Genomic DNA, 27,436 nt, shown 5'->3' on the forward strand with positions numbered 1-27,436 from the left:
TATATATGCTAGCAGGATTTACTCTTAGTCACGCAATGGCTATGTGTAAATTTCAGCCTGTGTGTAGCTACACGCTATCCCCAGAAAAAGATGTACTCTTGGCTCTCTGCTGTTTCAGACATTATTCAGCACTAACTCAGATTCCACACTGGGCAGGTGGAAAGCAGGGCATTTTTATAGACAGTGCTGGATTGCAGAGCAGCTTGGAAGGCACAGAGTTCATGCAATCGAGTGCTCCTCCTTTGGTGGTATGGTTGTGCATCTGGGATTTGCAGAAAACCAGATATTATGCTACACATATTTGTATTTATGATTTTCACTGATGTTTTTCATGGTCAGTTTATACTTCCTCCTGGAATGAAAATACAGTGAGATCATGAGAACTCTTGTTACTTAGAGCATGTAAATGGAACCCTGGAGCACTATAAAAACTCATGAAAATCCTACCCAGAAATACACAAACTAGTACTTGTGTGCACTCCCCTATTTCAGAGCTTCTTGCGCTAGTTCAATTTGGGGGATTTCCCCATCTACAAACCCACATAAGTGTCTGCCTATTACAGAATATCTTTATGTTGCCTCAAATAGAGGACTGGGCTTAGCCACCTGTCTTACAAAAGCTTTCCTGAAAAATGTACTGACCTGGATTAACTACCATAGAAACTTGTCTTTATTCATTGGTGGCCTCATTGCCTCCTTGATCATTCATTGTTTTGAGGGGATCTATGTAGTTCAATGTCTGTCCGTGGAAACTACATCCTGGAGGTGTACTCATTTCTCTGCTACTTTTAGAAAAGTTTGCACAGGGTATGCCTTCTCACCTCCTCAGCAGTGTTTCTGAAGTGGCATATGTGGTTAAATAGGCTAGGAACAGTGACTGACTGGATCTGGGCAGAGGTTGAAAAATAGAGAAACTGCAGAATTCTGAATGGCATGTTCAGAATCCATAACAAAGAGGAATATCTTTTAAAAATTCTGTTTCCTGCATCACAATTAAGCTCTGAAGTTGCAGTACCAAGAAAGACCCTATAGCCCCATGTGACATCCATAAAATGTCTCTGCCTCTTTGAAGCTTTCTTAAGGAACAGGGATGTAGTATACTAGGTGCTCTATTAACAGCTGTAAGTAAAAACATATTGAACGCCAGAACATTTCTAGTTGTACATTTAGGACATAAATGTGTATTTACACACTAGGTATAGTTAGAGATATATACAAGGCTTGTCAGCCCTATTCCTATTGCCTTGGATTGGTCATTTAGCAAATTATTGTACCCGTGAATGGTTTGTCATAAAGATAATGAACATGAAGTAACACTATATATATATTTTTATAGGTAAACCCAACTAATCATAGACTCCTGTTCGAAGTGTTTGACGAAAACAGATTGGTGAGTGTACTACTGCATTCCTCTTTGTGTGTGTTTTATTAATTACACAACTAAACGTGGAAGTAACATAGCTCCTGAATCTTAGTTCCTGGAAATTTGGCATATGTTAAATTAAAGTTTATTTTGTGTGAGTGGTGTAAATATGTACACTAAGGAAAGTCAAGTGAAGTATATAAAGCAGGAAATTTTGCTATTTTACTGGCTGAACATTCATAACACTCATCTTGAGCCAAAGTTGTCTTATGCAGTGGGGACATTTAGGGAAGGCATAATGCAATTACTTATTTTTAAATCTTCTTTGCCATTTTTTATAAGATTAAATAGGTGTCTAAGCAAAAATCTCTAAGGTCTGATTTTGCATCTAGTTGATGTAAGACATCAATATAATCACAATTTATAAATGTACTTTGCGGAAATTTAAAAAAGCAGTATTAGTGGAATAGCATACTGTGTGACCCACTAACAGTATATTTATGAACACTTTTATAATAGAGGATGTGGCGCTATAGCACAAAATATTCGGTTCCTTCAAATTAGATAAGTACAGTAGGTCTCTACCAAACTTGCTTACTATATTGGGGGAAAATATGCCAGATATATTTTGGATAGTTTGAATATCCTTTTGTTAATTAAAAAAAGCTCTAAGAAGTACATCTTTTTTCTTTCAGCTCCATCAAAGCAAATGTTAATGTAATGCAAGGAAAAAGACCTACACAGAGTTTATATAACCTTTTTCAGAGGGGGGAAATCTAGAGGGCCACTCATTTAATGCTGTGAGGAAGTACAGTAACAAATCTGTGGCAGGGTGGCAACATATATAGACACTCTGTGGTGATCAGTGTACTGAAAGGCATTTAATCTGTTTCACAAACCCAGGCATCTACCATTTGAACTAGTAGAGAATCTTGATTAACTCTTGCTAGTTTTAGCTTCTTATCCTCTTTGCAGGCCAGCGGCAGAATGGAATAATATCAGAAAACTTGAACGAGTTTTATGTGAGCCAGCAGAGGGTAGTGATGTGCACAGTCAAACCAATATGTGGCAGTATAGTGGTGGTCGTTAAAAAGACTTTTTTTTTTTTTAAACGATTACCACACAGGGACATCGGAGAGGTGGCAATTTCCCTTCTCTCATACTAGTGTGTGGTAACTTTGCACCCTTTTATTTTGAGCCAATGTATGTATTAAAAAAGAGCACTTACAGTTAAATATATATTAAGATTCCAGGTTATGTGCCTAGAATGAGAGAGTATTGAATTGAGTACTCTAATTTATGTAGCATGAGTATATTTTTAGGATCCAAAACAGCTTACTATGTTTGCCTGTTTTCTGTTACAATTTATGCTGGGAATAAATACCTACTTGTAAAGTTTACATTTGTAAGATTTGCCCCAAGAATAATTTTCTTGCTTGTTCATCTTGTTCCTAAACCACCAGAGAGTTGTTCGAGATTGCAGTCCGTTCCCCCCCAATCCAGGCCACAGCAGACTGTGGTTGCAAATTTAGTTTTAGAAGAAAAGAGAGACTTGCTTATTTAAATAGCACAGAAACATGCTGTTGTCTGAAAAGTGTATTAAAATAATTTTAACACCTGTGCTTGCACAAGGCAATCTACAGTGCTGTTACTGTGTAGCAAATACCCATGTTTTTCTCATTGTTGGCTCATAGTCCAGTTAAAACAATAGAGGATTGTACTGGCCCTTGGCAGTTTTATCATTTTAACCAGCTTCAATTTCTCTTGTACTTGGTGGTTTTCTGTATTTGAAAACAAGCTGTTGTAAAACAGTGGTTTAAATGTCTAAATGTAGTGTTGACCCTACACCTACAAGTGTAGAGTTGTTGAAAAAAACTAATTTTTTGGAGCTTTTCATAGGACCAAGTTGTCACTCGTTGAATTGAATTAGTTTGTCTCTCTTTTGTATAGAAACTTTTTGTTTAAATGGATGTTGTTTCTGATTCATGCAGAAATGTTCTAAAACTTCAGTACACCTCAGCTGTGACAGCCCCTTTTTAAACACTGAGATTCTGCAATGTGGCAGGGCTGAATTGGGATGTTCGCTTTAATTTTTGGTTGTAATCCATATGTTCTTCTTTTGAGATCTTTTGGCTCTTAGCAAGCATAGCTATACTCCATGCTGGCAATCGGACGGGAATATTGCTAACTTTCTCATTGGAAGGCTGCCAGCGTTGGGCAGCGTTTCTGTACGGTGCTTAAGTCAAATCATTACAAAACTACATGCATACTCTTCTTCAGTTTTCGCTCGTCTTTGCTGCCTGGTAAAACTGAAAAAGAAACTGTCTCCTGCCATCTTGTTCATTTCTGCTGCTATCCTTGTCTGAGAAGTCTTTGTCATATGTAAGGTTTCTTTGTTGCAATTTCTAAGGGAAGAAAAGGATCTGTATGTAGGATGAGTAGTTTATGCTGTGTTTACCGTGGTAATGTGAAAGTTGTGGATTTTTTCCAGAGTGAATAGTTTGTTACTTAATCTTTTAAAGAACTGGTGAAAAAATCCTAAAGTATAACCATGGACTAATATTTATTTATGTTCTACCATGGTAGTCTAATGCTGTAGCATTAAGGGGTTGACAGATGAAGCCTGAATTTGTCTACTTGAACCAGTTTTGTTCTTCTCAATCTGCATTGTGAAGTCCACTTGAACTTTTAACACTTAAAGTACTTTTGTGGCAGTTAACATTTTTGTACAAAAGTGCTCTGTGAATGTGATGTGGCTTAGATTTATAGCAGCGCCGAGTGTGCTTGCTGCCTTAGTCAGCTGTGAGACCTCTCCCGCGGGGGCAGCTCTTTTCTGATGGAAAAGGAGCAGCTGTGAAGGTGCTGTTTCAGGCTCTTGCTGGTATTAAAAAAAAAAAAAACAACACACAACTAACTTGCAGTGGAGAGGGGGAACCAGGTCATGTGACTCCAACCATCCTACCCTATGTCACAGTGTGTAGGAGCGCTGATTGCTCTTATCCAATCATGCCTGGAATGCTGCTTGCCACTTGGGCTATTTCTGCTATCTGTCGCTATCAGTGCTGCAGTGCTAACAGTTTGGCAGATGGGACACTTTTTCTTGGAGTTTGTCTTTGTTTTTTAACTTCTGGCAGTGCCTGAATTGTTGCTGTTCTCTCTCTCTCTCCCTTTCTTCTCTTTGTTAAACCATGGCCCATCGGCTGCGGTTTCATTTTGGCTCTGGACGAAGCAACACGGCCCCTGAATCTGAGATCCTAGACCGAGAGAGAGAAGATGACTTTTTCATGGCATTCCACACTTTGCCAAGAAGAAACAGTCCTCATCCTTTCTCCCGACATGGAGCGGATTATGGTGGCGGTGATTTGCAAGAAGTGGGCTCCTTAAAAAGAAGCACATCTATGTTTATTCCTCAGCTGCTGAACAATATTGATGTGCGTCCAACAAGGAGCTCATCTATGCAGATCTCTCTTCAGCGCAAAGCTGTGAACGGCTGTGCTGATGAGTGTGGAGCCCCAGAGTCTCCTGAGGAGACTCTTCCATGTAAATTTTCAGACTTCAGGGAGCATTACACATGCCCCATTGACAGCCATTCTTTTTCTCCAAGCAGTCCACAAGTGACCCCAGAGAATTCTCCACCCAGGATGCCTGAAGAGACTGGGCAACGGCTTAATGGAGCTGTTTCCTGTAATCACAGAATATTTTGTACAATTCCTTCCAATAACCAGAATGATGATGTCGCAACGACTGCCGAAGAAGATGAAGCAAGTGAAGCAGCTTCAGGGTTAAACATAAGTGGTGTAAGAATTCAGCATCGTGCTTCAAGCGCAGATATGCATCAGGTTATGCTATCGCCCTTTGGTTCCGAGGTTCGGGATAACGCCCTTGCCTCTGAACCCAGACGCTGGTCTTTGCAGCATCTGCCAGACATGTCAGCAAATTCAGGGAAAAAGTTGTTTGTTTTCCAGTTGCAGCAATCACAGGCAAGTGGTACAGGTACAGGAAGCGACTATAATTTTGGCTTTACAGGAACAAAAGGGAATAGATTGGTAAGGTATCCTCGCATACGGCTGGAGAGGAGTACTTCCTACCCTGTCCAGCCGCGACCAGAACAAATTAGCCTTGTAGAAAATGGAGGGAATTCAGAACTGCATGGAAATAGCAGAAATGGGTCAGAAATATCTAGAAGCAATTCGGTAGAGAGGATTCCTCAAGGGCAGGGATGCTTGTTTAAAATCAGACCAGATCAAAACACAAGGCAGCAACACTTCAGAATTCTTGTAACCCGTGGTACTGAAGAACAAAATCAAGTTTCTGATGAAGACAGCCCTGATACCTCTGGGCCTACAGTGACCAGTGCCACAGTAAGTAACATGCTGAAAATGCTTCCCCTGGTGTTCTAGCAAAATGTAAATGGTAACATAGAAAAGCTTCTGAATTCTAGATAACTAAAGAATTTCACTCAGTAATACTGGTAAGATCTACATGTCTCTGGAACAATCTGTAAAGCATCCTTAACTCTAACCTAAAATAGTTTTGCTTCCAGGTATGATTACATCCAGTGCAATGTTTTGTTGGAGTCCTAATGTCTCACATGTTGCTTAACTCAGTGTTACGTCAGCTGAAGGGTTTTAGCAAATTGGAAAGCCCAAGTGTCACTATTTGCTCTTATTTCTTTGAGTTTGCTAAGTCCTTGCTGTACAAAGAATAACATTTTTTAAACAAATGCTTTGTTTTCCATATTATTTTAAAATGTATATAAAAATGAAATTTAAATATACTAGCAGTTCAGGACTTTGTGGGGACAGAAATCGGTAAAGAAACCAATTTTGTTTTCTCAGTACCAAGCGGTGAGAATTGTTTTATTTCAAAGAATACTTTTGCTCTTGATCTTCTTTAAAATAAAAACATTTCGCATTGTCCTTTGTCTCATATGAAATGTGATCAAACTACTGTAAATGCAATATAGGCATAATTTATTACAATATCTTGTAATATAACTTTGGTATGAAAAATGATATAAAATCTTCTTATACTGCCTATTTCTCACGTAATATGAGAGAGAGAGAGATGAAGTTCTATAATGTGTTTTGAAACATACTTTATAGGCCTATGCGTGGGTAAAACTTATGGGGGCATGGGGAGTCATTTGCTTGAATTGCTGTGCCGTGCAATTTAACACTGCTCACTTGAGTTCTAAGCTCAATGATGCTGTATATAGAATAGTAAGTACCCTATCTGCCGCTGTGAAAACAGACTCACAAGATCAGCTTTTGGTCTTTATTGCTTGTGTGTGTTCTCATTTTCTCGTGGTCTCTTTCAGTGAAATGTAGTACAGAAAGACAGCTGCTAAATACAGTAAGACCATATGATGACTCTGCAGCTTTTATAGCAAAAATAGTGTGAAAGTTATTCCAAGATAACTTTCTTTTTAGCACGTCAGTATACATTTTTAACACATGGACATGAATAACTAGCCCTCACAGCCTTTGTGGGGAAAATTCTTCTCTTCTGTTTTATACCATATCACACCTTGTCTGTATAAATTGCTAAATGTGTTTGTTGGCAGCCTGTGAATATTTTACATTCAGAGTATGCCTGTGGAAAACACCTCTAGTTCTTCTTTTGTTGTGATTTCACTATCACACTCAACAATATGTTAAAAAATTTGTTCTTTCATTTAATTTTTTTTGAGACGTTTTTATCTTGTTTACATTAGAGTTAGGCCTTGAAGTGTAAACTTCTTATCTGGACACAGATTTTCCTGAAGATTTGAGGATGTTTGATTTTTGGGAGAAAAAGGCCACTGTGAAGTTGTACTCCAGTTTTAACTTTTCCAAAGTTTGGGATTATTTACATCCAGGGTTTTGGTTCAGGCCCCTCTCTTCTCTTCTACAAGTACAGTTGATATTCTTTAGACACCCTCACCCAACATCCAGTGGGTTGCACACAGCTCTTCATCTTAAACCATTACTCCACATCACCCAAGTCCTACGTCTACACTGCCATTTTCCACTCATTATCCCTGTTTAATTTCCAGCACTGTAAATGCTTCCATAAATCAGACAGAGGAGGAAGATTTGGACACAGATTTGTGCAACTTCCCAAAAGGTTGTTCATCCCCACTTCATTGTCCCTGCAACAGTGCCCATCTCTGTTAAACTGGAGAAAAGAATCTGATATCTCTCCTGAACTTGGCCTCCATTATAACAGTACATTTATGTTTTGGGGTATAAATTTATAGATTTTTCTAAACCATTTATGCTGCTTGCTACTGAGTGAACCCATGGCAATCAGTTTTAGCCCCACATAAAGTTAGTCAGTCAGTTGTGTACCATGGCAGTTGCAGAGGCACTCAATCTAAACAGGATTTAAAATCTTTATTGCAAATAGGTTTCCTTAATTAAGACTTTTAAAAAGATATATCCTACTTTCTTGATATTATTATTAGTGAACCCAGAAATGTTCTGGGTGGACGCAGTTTACTAGGCACATTTACTCGGTGGAGGAAAGCTGGACAATGAAAACAACTTAAGAATGAAAGATTTTCTTTATTTAGTCTACGCAGACAATGTTTTTCAGTGGGGTGTCATTTTTAATTCATTCCTTACAAGTTTGTTTTGATAGGTCATATGATGATGATAAATTATGTGCAGAAATGATTTTCATTAAACTGGGGAGAAAAGTTTTTCCCGTTAAAGCTCTTAGGGTAAAATAATTTCTAGACTCTTCCAGTTAAGCTAGTTTGTGTGTATTTGATTGATATAGGGCATGGGCCCTGGACTGTAGACAGCAGCTGCCATAGCCTTATTTATCTTGAGTGAAAACATTCATGCGGGCGTCTGCAGTCCTACTGCTACCAAGTGTTTATGATCTTTCAAATATCTTCTGTTTTAATCAGAAGTGTTTTTGGGCAGGCAGGATGTATTTCATTGAGTTACCATGAAATATTAGGTAAAATAAGAACATATGACCAACTTAAAAAAAATTTATTGGCAGTCTCTGTAGATTCTTTGGGTTACTCTGATGATATTTTATATGCAGTGTGAAAGTTTTCATGCTGTGTGTCTCTGCATATTAAAAACAATAGTTATTCTGTCTATCGATATGTTTGTGTTTATATTATTGGGGTTTTGTGTATGTATGCTAGAAATACTGTGATAACTGAACATAGAAAATCCCATGTGAGGGGCAGCTGGTGTTGGAGAATATCTGAGTATTCCAGTGGGCATTTGTTATTGTTAAGAACAAAAATGCAAAGTATCTTGACAAATAAAATATTGCAGTATTGTATTATAATTACTGAGAAGGAAGACCTAACACCTCCAGAGTTTTGTCACAACTGAACGTTCATTCTTTTTCTTCCTTCTTCAGGATTATCTTTCTAATCAGATCCACCTATTACAGTAATCACTAAGTCCCACTGAAAATTGTCTAAATGTTGCTGTAGGAAAATTATGAGCTTGGAACTACTCATTAGGTGGCTTTTTTTAATGGATTTATTTGAGACTACCTGCTTTTAAAGATCTAAATTCCTACAAGTTTCTGATATAAGCAGATAAAAATTCTGGTTGTGTTTATACACCTATATCTGTTCTGTACTGTACAAGCAAAGGTATGTTGCCACATACTTACCCGGTGCTATCCCGTTCCCACTGAAATCAGTGGCAAAAACCACATTAACTTCAGAGAAAACAGGATTGAGCTGAAAATTTGTGCAAATATACAATCTCGCTTCCTCCTTCATGGCTTTCTTGGTGCTATATATGAAAAAATAAAACGTTGTAAATAGATATTTTAGGAGAGAGCTGGATTATACTTCCTACTATATATATAAAAAAATGTGGTTGACACTTGACTGTAATTTCTGTATATTAGGATTTTCTAATTACTATTTAAAAATTATATTTTTAAAAGAATACCTATTTCCAATGTACTAATTAGCCATTAGTGGAAACATAAAAAACAATAGAAATGAATTGATCAAATTATGTAGTTCATTGTAGAAATGTCTGCTCTTTTCAGATAACGGCATGAGAGTACATTCTTATGGTATGTCTACACTGTAACTTTAGCCTGTGCTTTCACATGTGTTTTTGCCCAAACCCCACTACCATCCACATGCACAACCCTCAAGCAAGGGTTTATTTGCACTTTGAACCTGTGCTTGCTTGCACAGAAAAATAACCTATGAGGAAAGCTGAAAAGAACTGGGTATGTTTAGAGAAGAGAAGACATAAGAACATAAGAACATAAGAAAGGCCGTACCGGGTCAGACCAAAGGTCCATCTAGCCCAGTATCTGTCTACCGACAGTGGCCAATGCCAGGTGCCCCTGAGGGAGTGAATCTAACAGGCAATGATCAAGTGATCTGTCTCCTGCCATCCATCTCCATCCTCTGATGAACAGAGGCTAGGGACACCATTCTTACCCATCCTGGCTAATAGCCATTTATGGACTTAGCCACCATGAATTTATCCAGTCCCCTTTTAAACATTGTTATAGTCCTAGCCTTCACAACCTCCTCAGGTAAGGAGTTCCACAAGTTGACTGTGCGCTGCGTGAAGAAGAACTTCCTTTTATTTGTTTTAAACCTGCTGCCTATTAATTTCATTTGGTGACCCCTAGTTCTTGTATTATGGGAATAAGTGAATAACTTTTCCTTATCCACTTTCTCAACATCACTCATGATTTTATATACCTCTATCATGTCCCCCCTTAGTCTTCTCTTTTCCAAACTGAAGAGTCCTAGCCTCTTTAATCTTTCCTCATATGGGACCCTCTCTAAACCCCTAATCATTTTAGTTGCTCTTTTCTGAACCTTTTCTAGTGCTAGAATATCTTTTTTGAGGTGAGGAGACCACATCTGTACACAGTATTCGAGATGTGGGCATACCATGGATTTATATAAGGGCAATAATATATTCTCAGTCTTATTCTCTATCCCCTTTTTAATGATTCCTAACATCCTGTTTGCTTTTTTGACCGCCTCTGCACACTGCGTGGACATCTTCAGAGAACTATCCACGATAACTCCAAGATCTTTTTCCTGACTCGTTGTAGCTAAATTAGCCCCCATCATGTTGTATGTATAGTTGGGGTTATTTTTTCCAATGTGCATTACTTTACATTTATCCACATTAAATTTCATTTGCCATTTTGTTGCCCAATCACTTAGTTTTGTGAGATCTTTTTGAAGTTCTTCACAATCTGCTTTGGTCTTAACTATCTTGAGTAGTTTAGTATCATCTGCAAACTTTGCCACCTCACTGTTTACCCCTTTCTCCAGATCATTTATGAATAAATTGAATAGGATTGGTCCTAGGACTGACCCTTGGGAACACCACTAGTTACCCCTCTCCATTCTGAGAATTTACCATTAATTCCTACCCTTTGTTCCCTGTCCTTTAACCAGTTCTCAATCCATGAAAGGACCTTTCCTTTTATCACATGACAGCTTAATTTACGTAAGAGCCTTTGGTGAGGGACCTTGTCAAAGGCTTTCTGGAAATCTAAGTACACTATGTCCACCGGATCTCCCTTGTCCACATGTTTGTTGACCCCTTCAAAGAACTCTAATAGATTAGTAAGACACAATTTCCCTTTACAGAAACCATGTTGACTATTGCTCAAGAGTTTATGTTTTTCTATGTGTCTGACAATTTTATTCTTTACTATTGTTTCAACTAATTTGCCCGGTACCGACGTTAGACTTACTGGTCTGTAATTGCCGGGATCACCCCTAGAGCCCTTTTTAAATATTGGCGTTACATTAGCTAACTTCCAGTCATTGGGTACCGAAGCCGATTTAAAGGACAGGTTACAAACCTTAGTTAATAGTTCCACAACTTCACATTTGAGTTCTTTCAGAACTCTTGGGTGAATGCCATCTGGTCCCGGTGACTTGTTAATGTTGAGTTTATCAATTAATTCCAAAACCTCCTCTAGTGACACTTCAATCTGTGACAGTTCCTCAGATTTGTCACCTACAAAAGCCAGCTCAGGTTTGGGAATCTCCCTAACATCCTCAGCCGTGAAGACTGAAGCAAAGAATCCATTTAGTTTCTCCGCAATGACTTTATTGTCTTTAAGCGCTCCTTTTGAATTTTGATCATCAAGGGGCCCCACTGGTTGTTTAGCAGGCTTCCTGCTTCTGATGTACTTAAAAAACATTTTGTTATTACCTTTGGAGTTTTTGGCTAGCCGTTCTTCAAACTCCTCTTTGGCTTTTCTTATTACACTCTTGCACTTAAGTTGGCAGTGTTTGTGCTCCTTTCTATTTGCCTCACTAGGATTTGACTTCCACTTTTTAAAGGAAGTCTTTTTATCTCTCACTGCTTCTTTTACATGGTTGTTAAGCCACGGTGGCTCTTTTTTAGTTCTTTTACTGTTTTTCTTAATTTGGGGTATACATTGAAGTTGGGCCTCTATTATGGTGTCTTTAAAAAGGGCCCACACAACTTGCAGGGATTTCACTTTAGTCACTGTACCTTTTAACTTTTGTCTAACTAACCCCCTCATTTTTGTATATTTCCCCCTTTTGAAATTAAAGGCCACAGTGTTGGGCAGTTGAGATGTTCTTCCCACCACAGGGATGTTGAATGCTATTGTATTATGGTCACTATTTCCAAGTGGTCCTGCTATAGTTACCTCTTGGACCAGCTCCTGCGCTCCACTCAGGATTAAATCTAGAATCGCCTCTCCCCTTGTGGGTTCCCGTACCAGCTGCTCCATGAAGCAGTCATTTAAAGTATCGAGAAATTTTATCTCTGCATTTCGTCCTGAAGTGAAATGTTCCCAGTCAATATGGGGATAATTGAAATCCCCCACTATTATTGGGTTCTTAATTTTGATAGCCTCTCTAATTTCCCTTAGCATTTCATCATCACTATTACTGTCCTGGTCAGGTGGTCGATAATAGATCCCTACTGTTATATTTTTACTAGAGCATGAAATTTCTATCCATAGAGACTCTATGGAACCTGTGGATTCGCTTAAGATTTTTACTTCATTTGAATCTACACTTTCTTTAACATATAGTGCCACTCCTCCCCCTGCATGGCCTGTTCTGTCCTTCTGATATATTTTGTACCCCGGAATGATTGTGTCCCATTGATTGCTCTCAGTCCACCAGGTTTCTGTGATGCCTATTATATCTATATCCTCCTTTATCACAAGGCACTCTAGTTCACCCATCTTATTATTTAGACTTCTGGCATTTGTGTACAAGCACTTTAAAAACTTGTCCCTGTTTATTAGCCTGCCTTTTTCTGATGTGCCAGATTCTTTTTTATGTGACTGTTTATCATCTGATCCGGCCCTTACATTATACTTCTCATTCCTCTGCTCCTGACTATAACCTGGAGATTCTCTATCATCAGACTCTCCCCTAAGAGAAGTCTGTGTCCGATCCACACGCTCCTCTGCAGCAGTCGGCTTTCCCCCATCTCCTAGTTTAAAAACTGCTCTACAACCTTTTTAATGTTTAGTGCCAGCAGTCTGGTTCCACTTTGGTTTAGGTGGAGCCCATCTCTCCTGTATAGGCTCCTCCCATTCCAGAAGTTTCCCCAGTTCCTAATGAATGTGAACCCCTCCTCTCTACACCATCGTCTCATCCACGCATTGAGACTCTGAAGCTCTGCCTGCCTACCTGGCCCTGCGCGTGGAACCGGGAGCATTTCTGAAAATGCCACCATAGACGTCCTGGATTTCAGTCTCTTCCCTAGCAGCCTAAATTTGGCTTCCAGGACATCTCTCCTACCCTTCCCTATGTCATTGGTACCTACATGTACCACGACCACCGGCTCCTCCCCAGCACTACACATAAGTCTATCTAGATGCCTCGAGAGATCCGCAACCTTTGCACCAGGCAGGCAAGTCACCATACGGTTCTCCCGGTCATCACAGACCCAGCTATCTACATTTCTAATAATCGAATCTCCCATTACTAACACCTGCCTTTTCCTAGAAACTGGAGTTCCCTCCCCCAGAGAGGCAACCTCAGTGCGAGAGGCAACCCCAGCACCATCTGGAAGGAAGGTCCCAACTACGGGAAGGTTTCCCTCTGCTCCCATTGACTGCTCTACTTCCCTGGGCCCTTCTTCCTCCTCAACAGCACAGGAGCTGTCTAAGCGGAGGTGGGACAATTCTACAGTGTCCCGGAAAGCCTCATCAACATACCTCTCTGCCTCTCTCAGCTCCTCCAGTTCCGCCACCCTGGCCTCCAAAGTCCGTACATGGTCTCTGAGGGCCAGGAGCTCCTTGCACCGACTGCACACATACGCCACCCGCCCACAGGGCAGGTAATCATACATGCGACAGTCAGTGCAATAAACTGGATAGCCCCCACTCTGCTGCTGGGCTTCTGCCTGCATTGTCTCCTAGTTAGTGAAGGGGTGGTTTAAGGAAAGTAGTTTTGGAATGTAGTTTGGTTTATAGGTTTTAGGATTTTAGGGGGGGCCACAGGGAAGGGGTTACGGCTGGCGAGGGACTCCCGCTCCCTTCCCACTCCCCTTCTAAACTCCCTTGCGAAACTCCCTGTTAGCAGCCCCTGTTCGCTGAAGGGGGGATGTAAATTTTCAAATATATAAAAGGTTGTTATAAACAGGATTGTCATCAATTGTTTCTCTTGTCCACTGAGGGTAGCACAAGAAGTAATCTTAGTTTGCAGGATGGGAGATTCGGGATGTATATTAGAAAAAACGTTCTGACTGTGAGGACAGTTAAACACTAGAACAGGTTACCTAGGCAGGTTGTGGAATTGTTATCATTGGAGGTCTTTAAGAACAGGTTGGACAAATACCTATCAGCTATGGCCCAGTTTTACTTAATCCCTCACAGAAAGGGAGAATGGACAATATGACCTATTGAGGTCCCTTTCAGCCCTACATTTCTATGAGTCTACGAAATCAGGATATATAGAGAGGGTAAAGATTTGTGCTCTTCAGACTTACATAAAATGAGTAATTGACAACTGACATTGGCTACAATGTCAGTGTGGATTTCTTACGTTTGTTGTCTTGTTACCAGAATCCCAAAGCTTTATAGAATGGCGTTTGAAAGTTATCTTGAGCGTGTGTGTTTGTAAAACAGGAGTATTACAGTCAAAACATTTTCTTAAAATTCTTTGTCTCACTATCTCTTTCCAGAGTCCCAACTTTTTTGCTTTTTGCACCTCTTGGGAGACAAACTTGCTACTACTTGTTCTTACAGCATTGGCTGCCTTAAGTTTTATGTGTAGAAGCTCATTTGGTGGATTTCTGAAGCTTTTGAGCTTTCTAACTAAGAGTTGCTGCAAGTTACCGTAATTCCCATGGAAAGCCACTGCTGATGGACAGTTGAACTGGCATTTCTTTAAGCCACTTGGAGAACCAGAAGATTTCATTGCCCCCCGATCACACTGGAAGTCTTTAATTTGTATTTTCTATTATCCTGGCTACCACCTCAGGGACACGCTGTCAGTTCTGCTACTAATCAGTGTGGTGGGAGGCACTGGTGACAGTGAAACTTGATTATACTGGTGGCTGAGTGTTTTACTAACATAGATCATAGAAACATTAGATAACTGCTGCTAATTGTTCATGTAAAGACAATATCACTGTATGCTGTTTATAGGTTTGCAGATATGTATTTGCACACAGTATTCAACAAAGTAAAGGCCTTTTAGCCACAAGCCAGCCCTGCAGTGGTCGTGGGAATGAGATCTGAGCGCTTATATCCAGGAATAAACTGCAGATCTCTTGCACCGAATACCCCTACATTTTTATAACCAAGCCGCCAAGAAAATGGCATTACCTCAGTCTCATTTGTCAAAAGTGGGTTGTGACTGGGATGTGCTGTGTGCTAATTGATATGTAGTCTTAATTGTAAAGGGAAATAAGCAATTTCACTCACTGCAGAGGTGGGCTTGTTTCATTACCTGCTTGGTTGGTTGTGTGTTCTTGGAGCACCATGCTTCAAGGCTCCTCCACTGTGCTAACTCTGCACATGATCTGTTGAGAGCCAGAGTGTTTTCACCTGGCCAATGTTACTGTAAAGCAGAATGTCTGATATGGAGGGCTGAAATGCTCCCTTCCACCCCCCAAAAGAACAACATTTCAAAAAATGCACAGTTGGGGACTAAAAGAGTGCAGCGTAGTTAGATAGAAAAGATGTATTATTGTATTTCTGTGCCTTAGATGTCACCTGTGTAGACAGGTGGATTGGTCCCCTCCTCTCTGTGGAAATCAGATAGGTAGCAACTAATAGCTGATCATTTTGAAATGGGTAGTGACATCTGTGTACTTGAACTCTTTTTATGCCCCCCCGTACAACCTCACTGGATTATAGAATCTCAGGATTGGAAGGGACCTCAGGAGGTCATCTAGTCCAACCTGCTGCTCAAAGCAGGACCAATCCTCAACTAAATCCCCAAATGGCCGCCTCAAGGATTGAACTCTCAACCCTGGGTTTAGCAGGCCAATGCTCAAACCACTGAGCTATGCTGGAAACAGATTCACCAAGTGCTTGTGAAGAAGGCAGCATTCCAAGAAATAGTATCTCAGGCCTTCTATGCAGGCAACAGCAGCAAATGAGGCAAATTCTGTAGTTTCACACTAGGGGGAAAAGGCTCAGAAGTCTCTGATGGCAAAATGCTTATATCTTTCAAGCTTACATCTCCTGTCATGTAATATACTTAGACTTCTGTAAGGCATTTGACTTGGTATTGCACAACATTTTGATTAAATTATAATGATATAAAATTAGTATGGCACACCTTAAATAGATTTAAAAGCTGGCTAACTGATAGGTCTGAATGTCATTGAGGGGAATCATCACTGAGTGCTTGTGTTTCTGGTGGAGTTCTGCAGGGATTGGTTCTTGCTTTTGGGCTGTTTAACATCTTGATCACTGACCTGGTAGAGAAAACAAAATCATCGCTGATAGTTTGCCAATGACACAAACATTTGGGGAGTGTTGAATAACGAATATAACTGATCACTGATGCTGGGCAAACCGGATCACTTGGTAAGCTAGGCACGTACAATTTGTTTTAATACAGCTAAATGTATTCATCTAGGAACTGAGAAAGTAGGTCCTACTTACAGGATGGGGTATTCCATCCTGGGAAGAAGTGACTCTGAAAAAGACTCAGAGGTTGTGGAGGATAATCAGCTGAATATGAGGTCCCAGTGTGGTGATGGGGCTAAAAGGGCTAATGCTATCCTTGGATGCATAAACAGGGGAATCTTGAGTAGGAGTAGAGGGTATTTTATCTCTATATTTGGCAGTTGTGTGACCGCCGCTGGAATACCGTGTCCAGTTTTGGTGTCCATAGTTCAAGGAGTATGTTGATAAATTTGGGGAGGGTTCAGGGAATAAACACAGGCTATTAGAAAATATGTCATATAGGGATAGACTCAAGGAGCTTAATCAGTTTAGCTTAACAAAGGGGAAGGGTTATGGGGTGACGTGATCACAGTTTTATAAGTACAAATATTTAATAATGTCTAGCAGAGAAAGGTATAACGTGATTCGTTGGCTGGAAGTTGAAACTAGACAAATTCAGACTGGAAATAAGGCATATATTTTTACCAGTGAGGGTACTTCACCTTCAGAACAATTTACCAAGGTCGCGGTAGATTCTCCATTCCTGGCCATTAAGTGAAGATTGGATTTTTTTCCCCCTAAAAAGTATGCTCCAGGAATTACTTTGGTGAATCTCTGTGACTCGTGTTCTACAGGAGGTCAGACTAGATGATCACAATGGCCTTGGGATTTCTGAATCTCTGTCCCGCATGTCCTGTTAATGTAACAGCCATTTTCTTCCCAAACCGTCTACTAAAAATTGCGGGGGATGCAAGTTAGATCCCATTAGACTTCAGAAAAGAGGATTCCTTACCTGGTAATTCCTTCCTGTAGCCCGGACCCACCAGTGCTGACATCTAACTGTTAGTATGTAGGCAACAAATGTCTGTGCATATTTGTGTTATGGCTTGTGTTATTCATGTTTAATTGTTGAAATGTGTTGAGAAGAAAGGGGAGGAAGGAATGAAAATGCTATTGATAGTCATCTGCCTGATTTTGAAGGTGGGACTAATCTGTCTACTCTGGTGGATCAAAGCTGCTAAACCCAGGGCTGAGAGTTCAATCCTTGATGGGGGCCACTTAGGGATCTGGGGCAAAATCAGTACTTGGTCCTGCTAGTGAAGGCAGGGGGCTGGACTTGATGACCTTTCAAGGTCTCTTCCAGTTCTAGATAGGATATCTCCATTACTTTATTTTTATTAACAGGTAAACATTTTATTGAGTCTCTCTTTTGGTATTTCTCTTTCAAATAAATGAAGCCCTGCTGAGACTAATAAGACACAACATAAACTTTGCATTTAAATGACTCTCTTCTAGGCCATGGCAAGTCCAAAAGAGATCGGGTTTAGATGCTAACCTGGTGTGATTTATTGCAGAGCAGTGCAAGGTAAGTTTACTCCATCTTTAAAGGCCAAATATAAAGGAAAAATTGGGCTGAGGAAAGCCAGTTAACATTGTAAAGAGAGAACCTATTTCAAGCAAGCTCATCTTACCAATTTACTCACAGATATGGGAAACCCAACTTTCCCCTTAATTTCACTCTTGTTGAGCCAGTCACCAGCCTGCCCCATGGCACTTCCTTTTCCTAGCATGCTTCATTGTATACAGCTGGCCCAGCTCTCCTGTTTTTCAGGTGACTGAGTATAGGGAGCAGTGGTCTTTCTGGTCTGAGAAGAGGATTAACTGCTTCCCTTTCAACTTCTGTAAAGAGTCTATACACACTATCAAGGAATTTGAAGAACAAATGGACAAAATGATTTAAAGACAAATGGTGTACTTCAGAGAATTTTAATTATTTATTCATCCAACTTGTTCTTGAGTGGAAGATGAAATAGGTTAGGACCAACCCTCACTCCATTCAAATTGCACAGAAGGCAGAGATGATAGTTTTCTTTTTGTATGTATGTTTGTTGTTCTTACCTATTGTACAAGGATCTAGAGAGAGTTTTCATTGCAAAAATCAAAATCCAGATGCAGTCACGTGCCTGATGTCCCTGAAATGGCAGATGAAAGTGATTATGGATGAGCAGAGCTGAATGTTTTTTGCTGCTTCCTTTTAGAAACTTGTATTAAATTTTCCAGTCTTTGTAAAACAGTCCAAGGCCTTAAATAGCACAAAGCAGTGAATTGTCAAAATGTCTACAGAATGTATCCTGCTTTCTTTCCTTCCTTCCAGCAGCTTATTTTTGAGGCTAGGGAGATGCTCCCCTCCATACTGGAGTAAGTCCCTTTAAAGCCAAACCTGACCTCCAACAAATCCCTCTGGGTGCAGAGAGCTCTCTGGTACATGAACTAGGGGAGGGGGCCTAAATTGGGTTGTATGCCTCTTTCCAGGGAAGGAGCATGAGGGAGGCAACTTCACTGATTTCAATGAGAGTTGAGAGCATATAGTACCTTGCAGGTGGTTTCTGTCTTGCAGAATCAGGCAGCATCATTCCTATAATAGGTTTTTATTTAAAGACTCAAGCACTGAAAATGCTGTGTCTGCTCTTTATCCCCAGCCCGCCACAAAGTTTCCTGGAGTCTGTTCCACACTCTGATAGATGTCCCTTTTGGAAGTTGTTTTTCCTGAAAACTCAGACTTTCCTTATTTAATCTGTAAAGAAACCAGAATAAAAGCTTGACGAGGAGTGCTGGAAATAATATCACTTTTTATAACAATAATAAAACATTTGCTCTGCCTGGGAAAATTTGTATGTTGAGTTTCAGCCCAGAGTGATCTTTTTTGTAAAAAAGCAAAACAAAAGAGTTTATAAGGTACTTCATTTATAATGGAAATAATGACACAGAATTTTAACAGTGAAGGTGCCAGTCAGAGTGACTTCAGCATAGATACATCGACAGCACATTCTAGACATCCGTACACACCTATGCAGTGTTACTTAGTTTGTGATATCAAACTAGGGTATCCACTTGGTAAAAGGCACTGAGTAATATAAAATTTAAGAAATGGTCATTTGGGGGGGGGGCGGCTATTTATTTCACAAAGACTGCTCTAAAGCCAGCAGTTTATCTCCTGTTTTGTTTTAATTCTTTCCTGATTATCTCTCTAGAGTACGGTGTTAAATAAGTTCACTTGAAATATGCTAATTTTTTTTTCAGTTACAATGCTTATTGTAACCTCTAGATGCCTACACGTAAGTAGTGAAAAAAGGGTATGTTAGTGACGTTGGCAGTATGTCAATCTATGCTCCGCAAACTGCTAAAACTCAACCCTATGTGTGTCATCTCCACCTTTTGGCAAAATCCTGAGTGAACAGATAGGCTGGGCAACTGTGACAGGATCCTTGGGGTACAACCTGGAATGGCGTACCGCTGTGCTGCTTAACTCTCCAGCCTGGGCTGTCTCTCTCACAATGCTTTGCTAGCGACAAGCAGCAAACCCCTCCAGGCTTTATCATCATTCAGCACAACCGCATATGGAGCCCCACACCCAGCTAAATTGCGTGACTGCTCCCTGAACCACTCATAAATCCCACAGAGAAAGGCACTAGCAAATCTACCAAGCCCCTAGTCTTGCACCCCAAAACTGTACCATCTTGCCCTGGTCAGAAGCCTGGCCAGTGTAAGTTTATTACTCAATCCGCCCCTCTCTCAATGTGGAGAGCAATGTTCCCTCTAATTTTTCCCACCCATGAGCAGAATTAATTTTGTTATGTGCACCAATATGGAGGTGATGTGTGACACATGACCTTCATATTGGTGCACATAACAAAATTCATGTGGTGGGGGTGGGGCCAAGGGGTTTGGAGTGTGGGAGGGGGCTCAGGGCTGGGGCAGAGGGTTGGGGTGCAGAGGTGTGAGGGCTCCGGCTAGGGGTGCGGGCTCTGGAGTGGGGCCGGGGATGAGAGGCTCAGGGCTGGGTGCAGGGGGTGAGGGCTCCGGCTAGGGGTGCGGGCTCTGGAGTGGGGCCGGGGATGAGAGGCTCAGGGCTGGGTGCAGGGGGTGAGGGCTCCGGCTAGGGGTGCGGGCTCTGGAGTGGGGCCGGGGATGAGAGGCTCAGGGCTGGGTGCAGGGGGTGAGGGCTCCGGCTAGAAGTGCGGGCTCTGGAGTGGGGCCGGGGATGAGAGGCTCAGGGCTGGGTGCAGGGGGTGAGGGCTCTGGCTAGAAGTGCGGGCTCTGGAGTGGGGCCGGGATGAAAGGCTCAGGGCTGGGTGCAGGGGGTGAGGGCTCTGGCTAGGGGTGCGGGCTCTGGAGTGGGGCCGGGGATGAGAGGCTCAGGGCTGGGTGCAGGGGGTGAGGGCTCCGGCTAGGGGTGCAGGCTCTGGAGTGGGGCCGGGGATGAGGGTGCTCGGGCTTCCTCCCCATCTCTCTCTCCACGCAGCAGCACCTGTGCTGGGTGGGGAGAGGCACTTCTCCCCACTGTAGCAGCTCTTGGGCTGGGGCTGCAGGATAGGTGCTCCTCTTCCAGCCCCAGCAGATCCAATCTGGGTCTGGTCTGCTCCGGCCATGCCCCGCCAACCCGCCCCGGCCATGCCTGGGTCCGGGCCATGCCACCCTGGCCGCACCTGGGGCTGGGCTGCTCTGGTCCGATAGGCTCATCCCTTGGAGTGTGACTGGGTGTGACCTGCCAGTTGGATTGCCTACAATGAAAACTTCCTTTACTGCTTCAGAAACAGTTACCGAGCATGTCTAGTAACTGTGACACCCTATTTCTGGGCAGAGTGTAAAATGCTGCAGTATAAATCGTGTGGGTAACGGTAAGAGTAGGTCAGTAATATGCAGTCAAAATTTATTACCAAACAACACAACAGGCCACGACTTACTCTGCAGTACTGGTGGCTTATGAGTGTTGTTGGGCACACAGAAGCATGTAGCCCTGGAAGGTGGTGATATGACTGTTTTATTAAAAAAGCAAAATACTTAAATCCCACAGTAGTCATCAAACCATAAAAATCTTTTAAAGCTGAAGGGTGGAGCACAGTATTAATCCTCATTAAGATACTAATCTGTACTTTAAATCCTAACTTTCACATGCTGTTAAATTTTTGTTTGAAAATATCCACTCCTCCTGATTATAGCTATGTCTTATTTTAAATTAATAGCTCTTACATAGGTCCATTGTTTGAAACTGCTTTTATTTTAGGTCCGAACCATAAAAAAAGCTGTGCATATCAACATAGCGCATAACAAAATCATATATTTTAAAATTGATTCTGTGAAGTTAAAATTACACTTCAATTTTAATATATTTTTGTTTATTTAGATTAGAAATGTTTAGATTATTAGAGCTGCAGCTGTTACTTTCCACTTTTTTTGTTGTTGCTTTTTTACTTCCTGCATTTTTCTTAGCTTGGACCATGAAAATTTAATTATATTAGTTTCTTCTTTGTTCACTGTAACAATTGTTTGTTTCACTTCTTGATCCCCAATGCTGTAATGCTTTTAGGTTGCAAACATGCAAGGGAGTACTTGTTTGAAACTTGTTTATAGTACATTTAAAGAAAAACAACCCTGGAAACATTTGTTAATTTCAGGTTTTGAAAAAGTGTTTTTTTAATCTAAATTTAAAGGTAATTTTGGATGTGTTTCTCTTCAAAGGCAGAGTTAGAACCTCACTTCCTAATTTATACATGTGAAAAGTCCTCTTTCCATATCTCTCTGCAAAGGTTTAAAACTGTAGAGTGTAGTAGTTGCTGTATTACTAACACTTCATTATTTTTAGAAACTCTATCGGAGAACACTTGCCAGTGTACTGAACTATTATAAACAAAAGTGAACTATACTTGCTGGAAATTGAACACAGTACTTTTGGTGATGCATTAGCCATACTGTGCTGTTTGTTCACATACTGATTTGCAAAATTCAGTAATTCATAATGAGGGAACCCAGTCATTAGTGAGGTATGTGTTAACTGCAAAGCCCAAATTAGCTTTAATAGTTTCTTCATGTCTTATGTTTTTGAGTGTGGCTACATACACTGCTGGCCTTATGGCAGTGTAAAAGCCCTTGACAGCTTTCTTGATGCAGACAGCTAGTATCCCGTTAGAGATTCAGAGGGTTTCAAGCTCTGACCATTTAATGAGACCTTTTTTAAATAAATGATATTAAGTGCCGTGTAAACTTCTTCAGAATTAAGTTACTTGTTGCATTGTTATTAGGTTCATTGAAACTAATCCAAATGAGAGACTAGACAAGTGTGCAAATTGTCATGGACGAAGAAGGAACATTTTAATTCAGAAATACGTTTCATCTAAAACCTTTCTCTTTTTGGAGCTGTGTATTCTGTTTAAAGCAACAGTTATAGTAAATTTCTACCTCTTATGTCCACATAGAATACTAGGGTTGGAAGGGACCTCAGGAGGTCATCTAGTCCAGCCCCCTGCTCAAAGCAGGACCAATCCCCAGATAGATTTTTTTGCCCCAGATCCCTAAATGGCCCCCTCCACGGATTGAACTCACAATCCTGGGTTTAGCAGGCTAATGCTTAAACCACTGAGCTATCTCTCCCCCCTCCTATCAATATGTGGAATGGTTGTGGTGCCAATAAATTTTGCCCAATGAAATGTAGTGAGTTAAGTTAGTCCTGCAATCCTTACTATGAGAAGTCAGATTCATGGATATTTCTAGCCTAGTTTGTATCGATTTAGAAATTAATAGTCTGAATCACTAATCTGATTAGCAGCTAATACGTTTTTTGTTAGCTTGTGTTTTAACCTCTAATGCAGATAAGTGACTCCATTGTCTTCATTTTTTATAATGGGTCTAATTTAAACTATTACAGCAGGATTTTTCTTTCTGAAATTTTGCAAGCTAAACAACTGAAGATCTGTCCGCAGGGTTCTGTAACAGACCACTTGTTGCTTCATGCATCTTTTCCATTTCCGTTTCCTAAATACGTAATTTAAAATGGGTCAGAAATTAAGACGTTTCCAGAACCCATCCAGCGGTTGCCAGGAATGAGGTTAATCATCATCTTCAGGGTAGAGGGAGGATGATTGTGATTTTTCCCTGGGTGCAGGGAATTTTAAGGTAGCATTGCTGGGGCAGGCAGGTGGAATTACTGGAGGAATGTTTTGAATCTGGTAGTGAGAATTGCAAAGAAAGGATTACTAGTAGGAAGGACTGGATCAGAGATGAGAACTGGGATTCCTTTTGAAGTTGGGTGAAGCAAGCTGAGATTTTGAAGCCTTTACTGGGACTTCAACTGAAGAAACCCCTGTTCCGTGCTTTGACCTGTTAGGGGCAAGACTTGTTTTATGGTCACATGGTTTTACGATAAAGCATATCACAAAGGTGTTGACACTCCCCTTAGGTGAGCAAAAATTTTTCCTGCATCAGTTGATTATAAATTTCAGGAAAGATCCCTATTTACTTCCTAATATGAACCACTGTATGAAAAGCGTATCCTACAACAGTAGGAAAAGACCATTTAAAAACACTGGTGTTTTTTCTAAGGGAATTTAGTCATGATTAGTCATGTTAATAGTAACATTCAGCGGCCAAGATTTTGCAGAATGGCTAATAGTTGGATGCTTCAACACTTGGATGCCTCTAAATTTTTCTGACACTGGAGGTCTGGTTCCATTAATGTAATAATGGAAGCCAGTGTCTGGTCTTCTCTATGTTCTTCTTTGGCACTACTTAGACCAGGGGTAGGCACGTGAGATGACTTTCAGTGGCACTCTCACTGCCCGGCTCTGCATTTTAAATAAAGCTTCTTAAACGTTTAAAAAACCTTATTTATGTTACATATAACAATAGTTTAGTTATATATTATAGACTTAGAGAAAGAGACCTTCTAAAAACGTTAAAATGTATGATTGGCACGCAAAACCTTAAATCAGAGTGAATAAATGAAGACTTGGCACATCACTTCTGAAAGTTTGCCACCCCCTGACTTAGACCAACATTCCTTTAATGTAATTCCATCTGGAGGCTTTGGCTGTACAGAGACTCAGAAGAGTTAACTGGCTTGACAGCTTCTACCCATCCACCTTTGTAAAGAACTGCTAGGTAGATCCCAGGAGTTTTAGACCAAAGCACTAAAACTGCAAAAACCTCATTTACAGGTATCAATATTAATATTTGTCTACTACATTGGTCAACACTAAAAAAGTAAGTCAAAATAGCTTAAGCCTTTTTCCCATTCCTACAGTGAAGTGATGTCACATCAGTTGCTCAAAGCTTAGACAAATGTTTCTTTTTAACGTCAATCATTAAGTTAAAGTTGCAAAATTAATCTTGGAAAGTGAATCTTGTTGTTCTGCTATCTGCCGGTATCTCCATTGTATAATTTCTTTTCCTGCTCCTATTATTTCTAGTTATTCACCTTTTTGCCTGTTGTAAGTGTAGGACATTCAGCATCAGCAGTTTAGCGTTAATAAAATGCAAATCAAAATGGGGAAAGCTAGGAGTGCAATATAAAGTACATTTAAAAAAATTATAACTAACTTACATTTTGGGGCTTATATATACTTTTGAGTGTGTGTGTCAAGCCCTAGGTATTGAACCTGAGTATTGAAGTAGGTTGCCTATTTTGGGCAGAAACATTCATTCCCTGAAATCAGAGGTTGCAGAGTATCCGCTCGTGTAATAGTTTTTTGGTGTGTATTAAATGCAAAAAAAAAACCAACCCACAGTGACAATGCAGTGCTAATGAGTAAGTGTAAGAACATTCCAAAGTGTTTCTTTGGTAGCATTATCTCTGTCACATTGTACGTCTTGTATTATATAGGTCTGGTGTTAACTAACCAAGTTAAACATGACTTAGCATTCTTTGTAGACTGGGGCTGTTGTAGCTACCGTTGTCACCTGGTCGTGGATAAACCCAGCTGGAACCATAGGTTTAATCACGATGAGCTGACATGATATTAAATAAGATCTGTTTTTTCTGTACTGGCTGCTTAGTCTTGTTTAACGTCCTGTTAACACTGCTTCTCATGGTCATGTCCTAACACAACCTAATTTTCTACGGAAGACAAGACTTATCAGAGTAAGGCATTAAGCTTTATATTTAATGAGGAAGAGAGAAATATAAAAAAAATATGACTTCTGTGCAATATGACAATATTGATGCCCCCAGAGCAACTTTAACCTGGGACGACCTGCCTTGTGGATGTTTGAGCTGACAACCTTCATATTTCATTATGCTAATTTTGGTCATTTAATTTATTAGTATGTAAAAAAAGGGGGGGAATATAAGAGACAAACAGAAGTGGGGGATGGTTTTTAAGTAATTCACTATGGAATAATACTATGAAATCCACCTGTATGTGCTTAATTAACTACCCAAGCAAGTACAGTGCATCTGTGCTTAACTGTGCACCAGGAGATTTAAGAAAATTTCTTTTCTGTACTCATGGACACTTCTAAATTATCAGACCTTTTTTAATAAAACCCCACTATTTTTCAAACTGAGCAATCTTACTAGTCCATAATTGTTTCTATGTCATGTTAAAAACATCAAGTTTTCTATATACGAGTTTTAAAAATACTTTTAAAAAAGAAGTGTGGGAGGGAAAAATGAAAGATTTCAGCCTAAATGGTTAATATTTCATAAAGCTAAGAGCGTATGAAAATGGGGAGGAAGGCAGCTACAATGCAGTTTCTTGTAACTATAGATCAGGGGTTCTCAAACTGGGGGTCAGGACCCTTCAGGGGGTCACGAGGTGTCAGCCTCCAGCCCAAACCCTGCTTTGCCTCCAGCGTTTATAATGGTGTTAAATATATTAAAATGTGTTTTTAATTTATAAGGGGGGTCGCACTCAGAGGCTTGCTGTGTGAAAGGGATCACCAGTACAAAAGTTTGAGAACCCCTGCTATAGAGTATGCTACAAGTAATCTTCTGTAATAAATTAATAAAAATCTTGGGCCGGAGTAACCTGGGTTCTCTTAATGAGAACTCAAGCTCTATGTGTTGCACTTTGCAGGACTTGTTTACCATTGTCAAATTATACGTGGGCCATTCAGCATACACTTTTAAAAAAAAAATAGTTGATTTCTTTTGCCAGCTTCATCCAAAAGGGAGCAGACTTTTCAGAAAGATTGGCTTCAGCCCTGGGCAGAGGGGCTCAGATTACACCCCCCCTCCCCAAGGCTGAAGCCCTTGTGCTCTCTCCCCCCTCCTTTCCCCCCCCAGTGGCAGGACTCAGGCAGGCTCAGGCTTCGGTCTCCGCTCCTTGGATTGTGTAGTAATTTTTGTTGTCAAAGGGGATCGTGGTGCAGTGAAGTTTGAGAAGCGCTGTGCTAGAGAGTATTTTTCACATCTATTGTGGCCAGCACTTGATGTCACCATTCCAACTGTTGTCCTCCAGCCAGTCATGTGCTGGTCTGTCACCGTTCAGTCTAGAAGTGTGAAACAGAACAAAGGAATCTATCCAACAAGAGAGCAATTGTACTGGGGAGACATGTTAATCAGCAAGGCTTTAAGCAATGCTGCTGAAAAGCAGCCACAATGCTTAAAGCGCTTTTCCCCCAGCTGCTGAGCTGTCTGCCTTCTTTTCTGGTATGTTTTTTGTCTTGACTAGCATGCCGTAGCATTGGTGGACTCGCCAGGTGACATCAGTCGGAATGCTTGTGTCAGATGCCAGCCAAAACAGATGCGGGAAGAGTAGGAGGAAAAGGAATTCAGTGTCCTCAATTTGCAATGCCAGCTTCATTCTCCATGGAGCTGGTGTGTAGTTTTTTGTTTTGTTTAGTTTTTTAAACTGTTCCTTTCTGTAGCAAATGTTAGCCTTGTGAAATGCTGGAGTTTCAGTGAATTTGGAATTGGAAACAGCTCCTTATTAGATATTGCTATGATCCTCCATTTCTTTTGTAGAATTTTATTAAGGTTGCTGCAAATAATTTCAGAAGTGCTGGAGATTTCGTGAATTTCCAGTCTTCTTTTTATATTGCAAACAGCTTTTGCATATAAATACATCAACATAATAAGTGGGGTTTCCTCTAGGTTGCAAAACTGTATATTTGTATTACTGTTACGACATCATCCTATCTTCCCATTTGTTGTTGCATTCACATATTCGGTCTGATCTTCATACTTGAAGTCTCTGCCCTAAAGAGTTTACA

The 27,436-nt window shown here is 40.6% G+C and overlaps 1 protein-coding gene across 14 annotated transcripts in view; it reads left to right on the top strand.

Moving 5' to 3' along the window:
- Positions 1-27,436, top strand: part of NEDD4L (NEDD4 like E3 ubiquitin protein ligase) — a 425,802-nt gene that overhangs the window by 251,931 nt on the left and 146,435 nt on the right. For 8 of the 14 annotated variants that reach the window (XM_039544808.1, XM_039544801.1, XM_039544805.1 and 5 more), the window contains one exon: positions 1,337-1,390. Coding sequence is in view for 7 of the 14 variants with exons in the window: in XM_039544801.1 (XP_039400735.1) it covers positions 1,337-1,390 (54 nt within the window). In the remaining 7 variants the exon portion in view is untranslated. Of the gene's footprint in view, positions 1-1,035; positions 1,122-1,336; positions 1,391-3,722; positions 3,746-4,536; positions 5,725-27,436 lie in introns of those variants that run through there. The other 6 variants (XM_039544806.1, XM_039544807.1, XM_039544794.1 and 3 more) reach the window with 6 other exon arrangements.

The sequence above is a fragment of the Mauremys reevesii genome, linkage group 6 (assembly GCF_016161935.1).
Source record: "Mauremys reevesii isolate NIE-2019 linkage group 6, ASM1616193v1, whole genome shotgun sequence".
Classification (NCBI taxonomy): domain Eukaryota; kingdom Metazoa; phylum Chordata; order Testudines; family Geoemydidae; genus Mauremys; species Mauremys reevesii.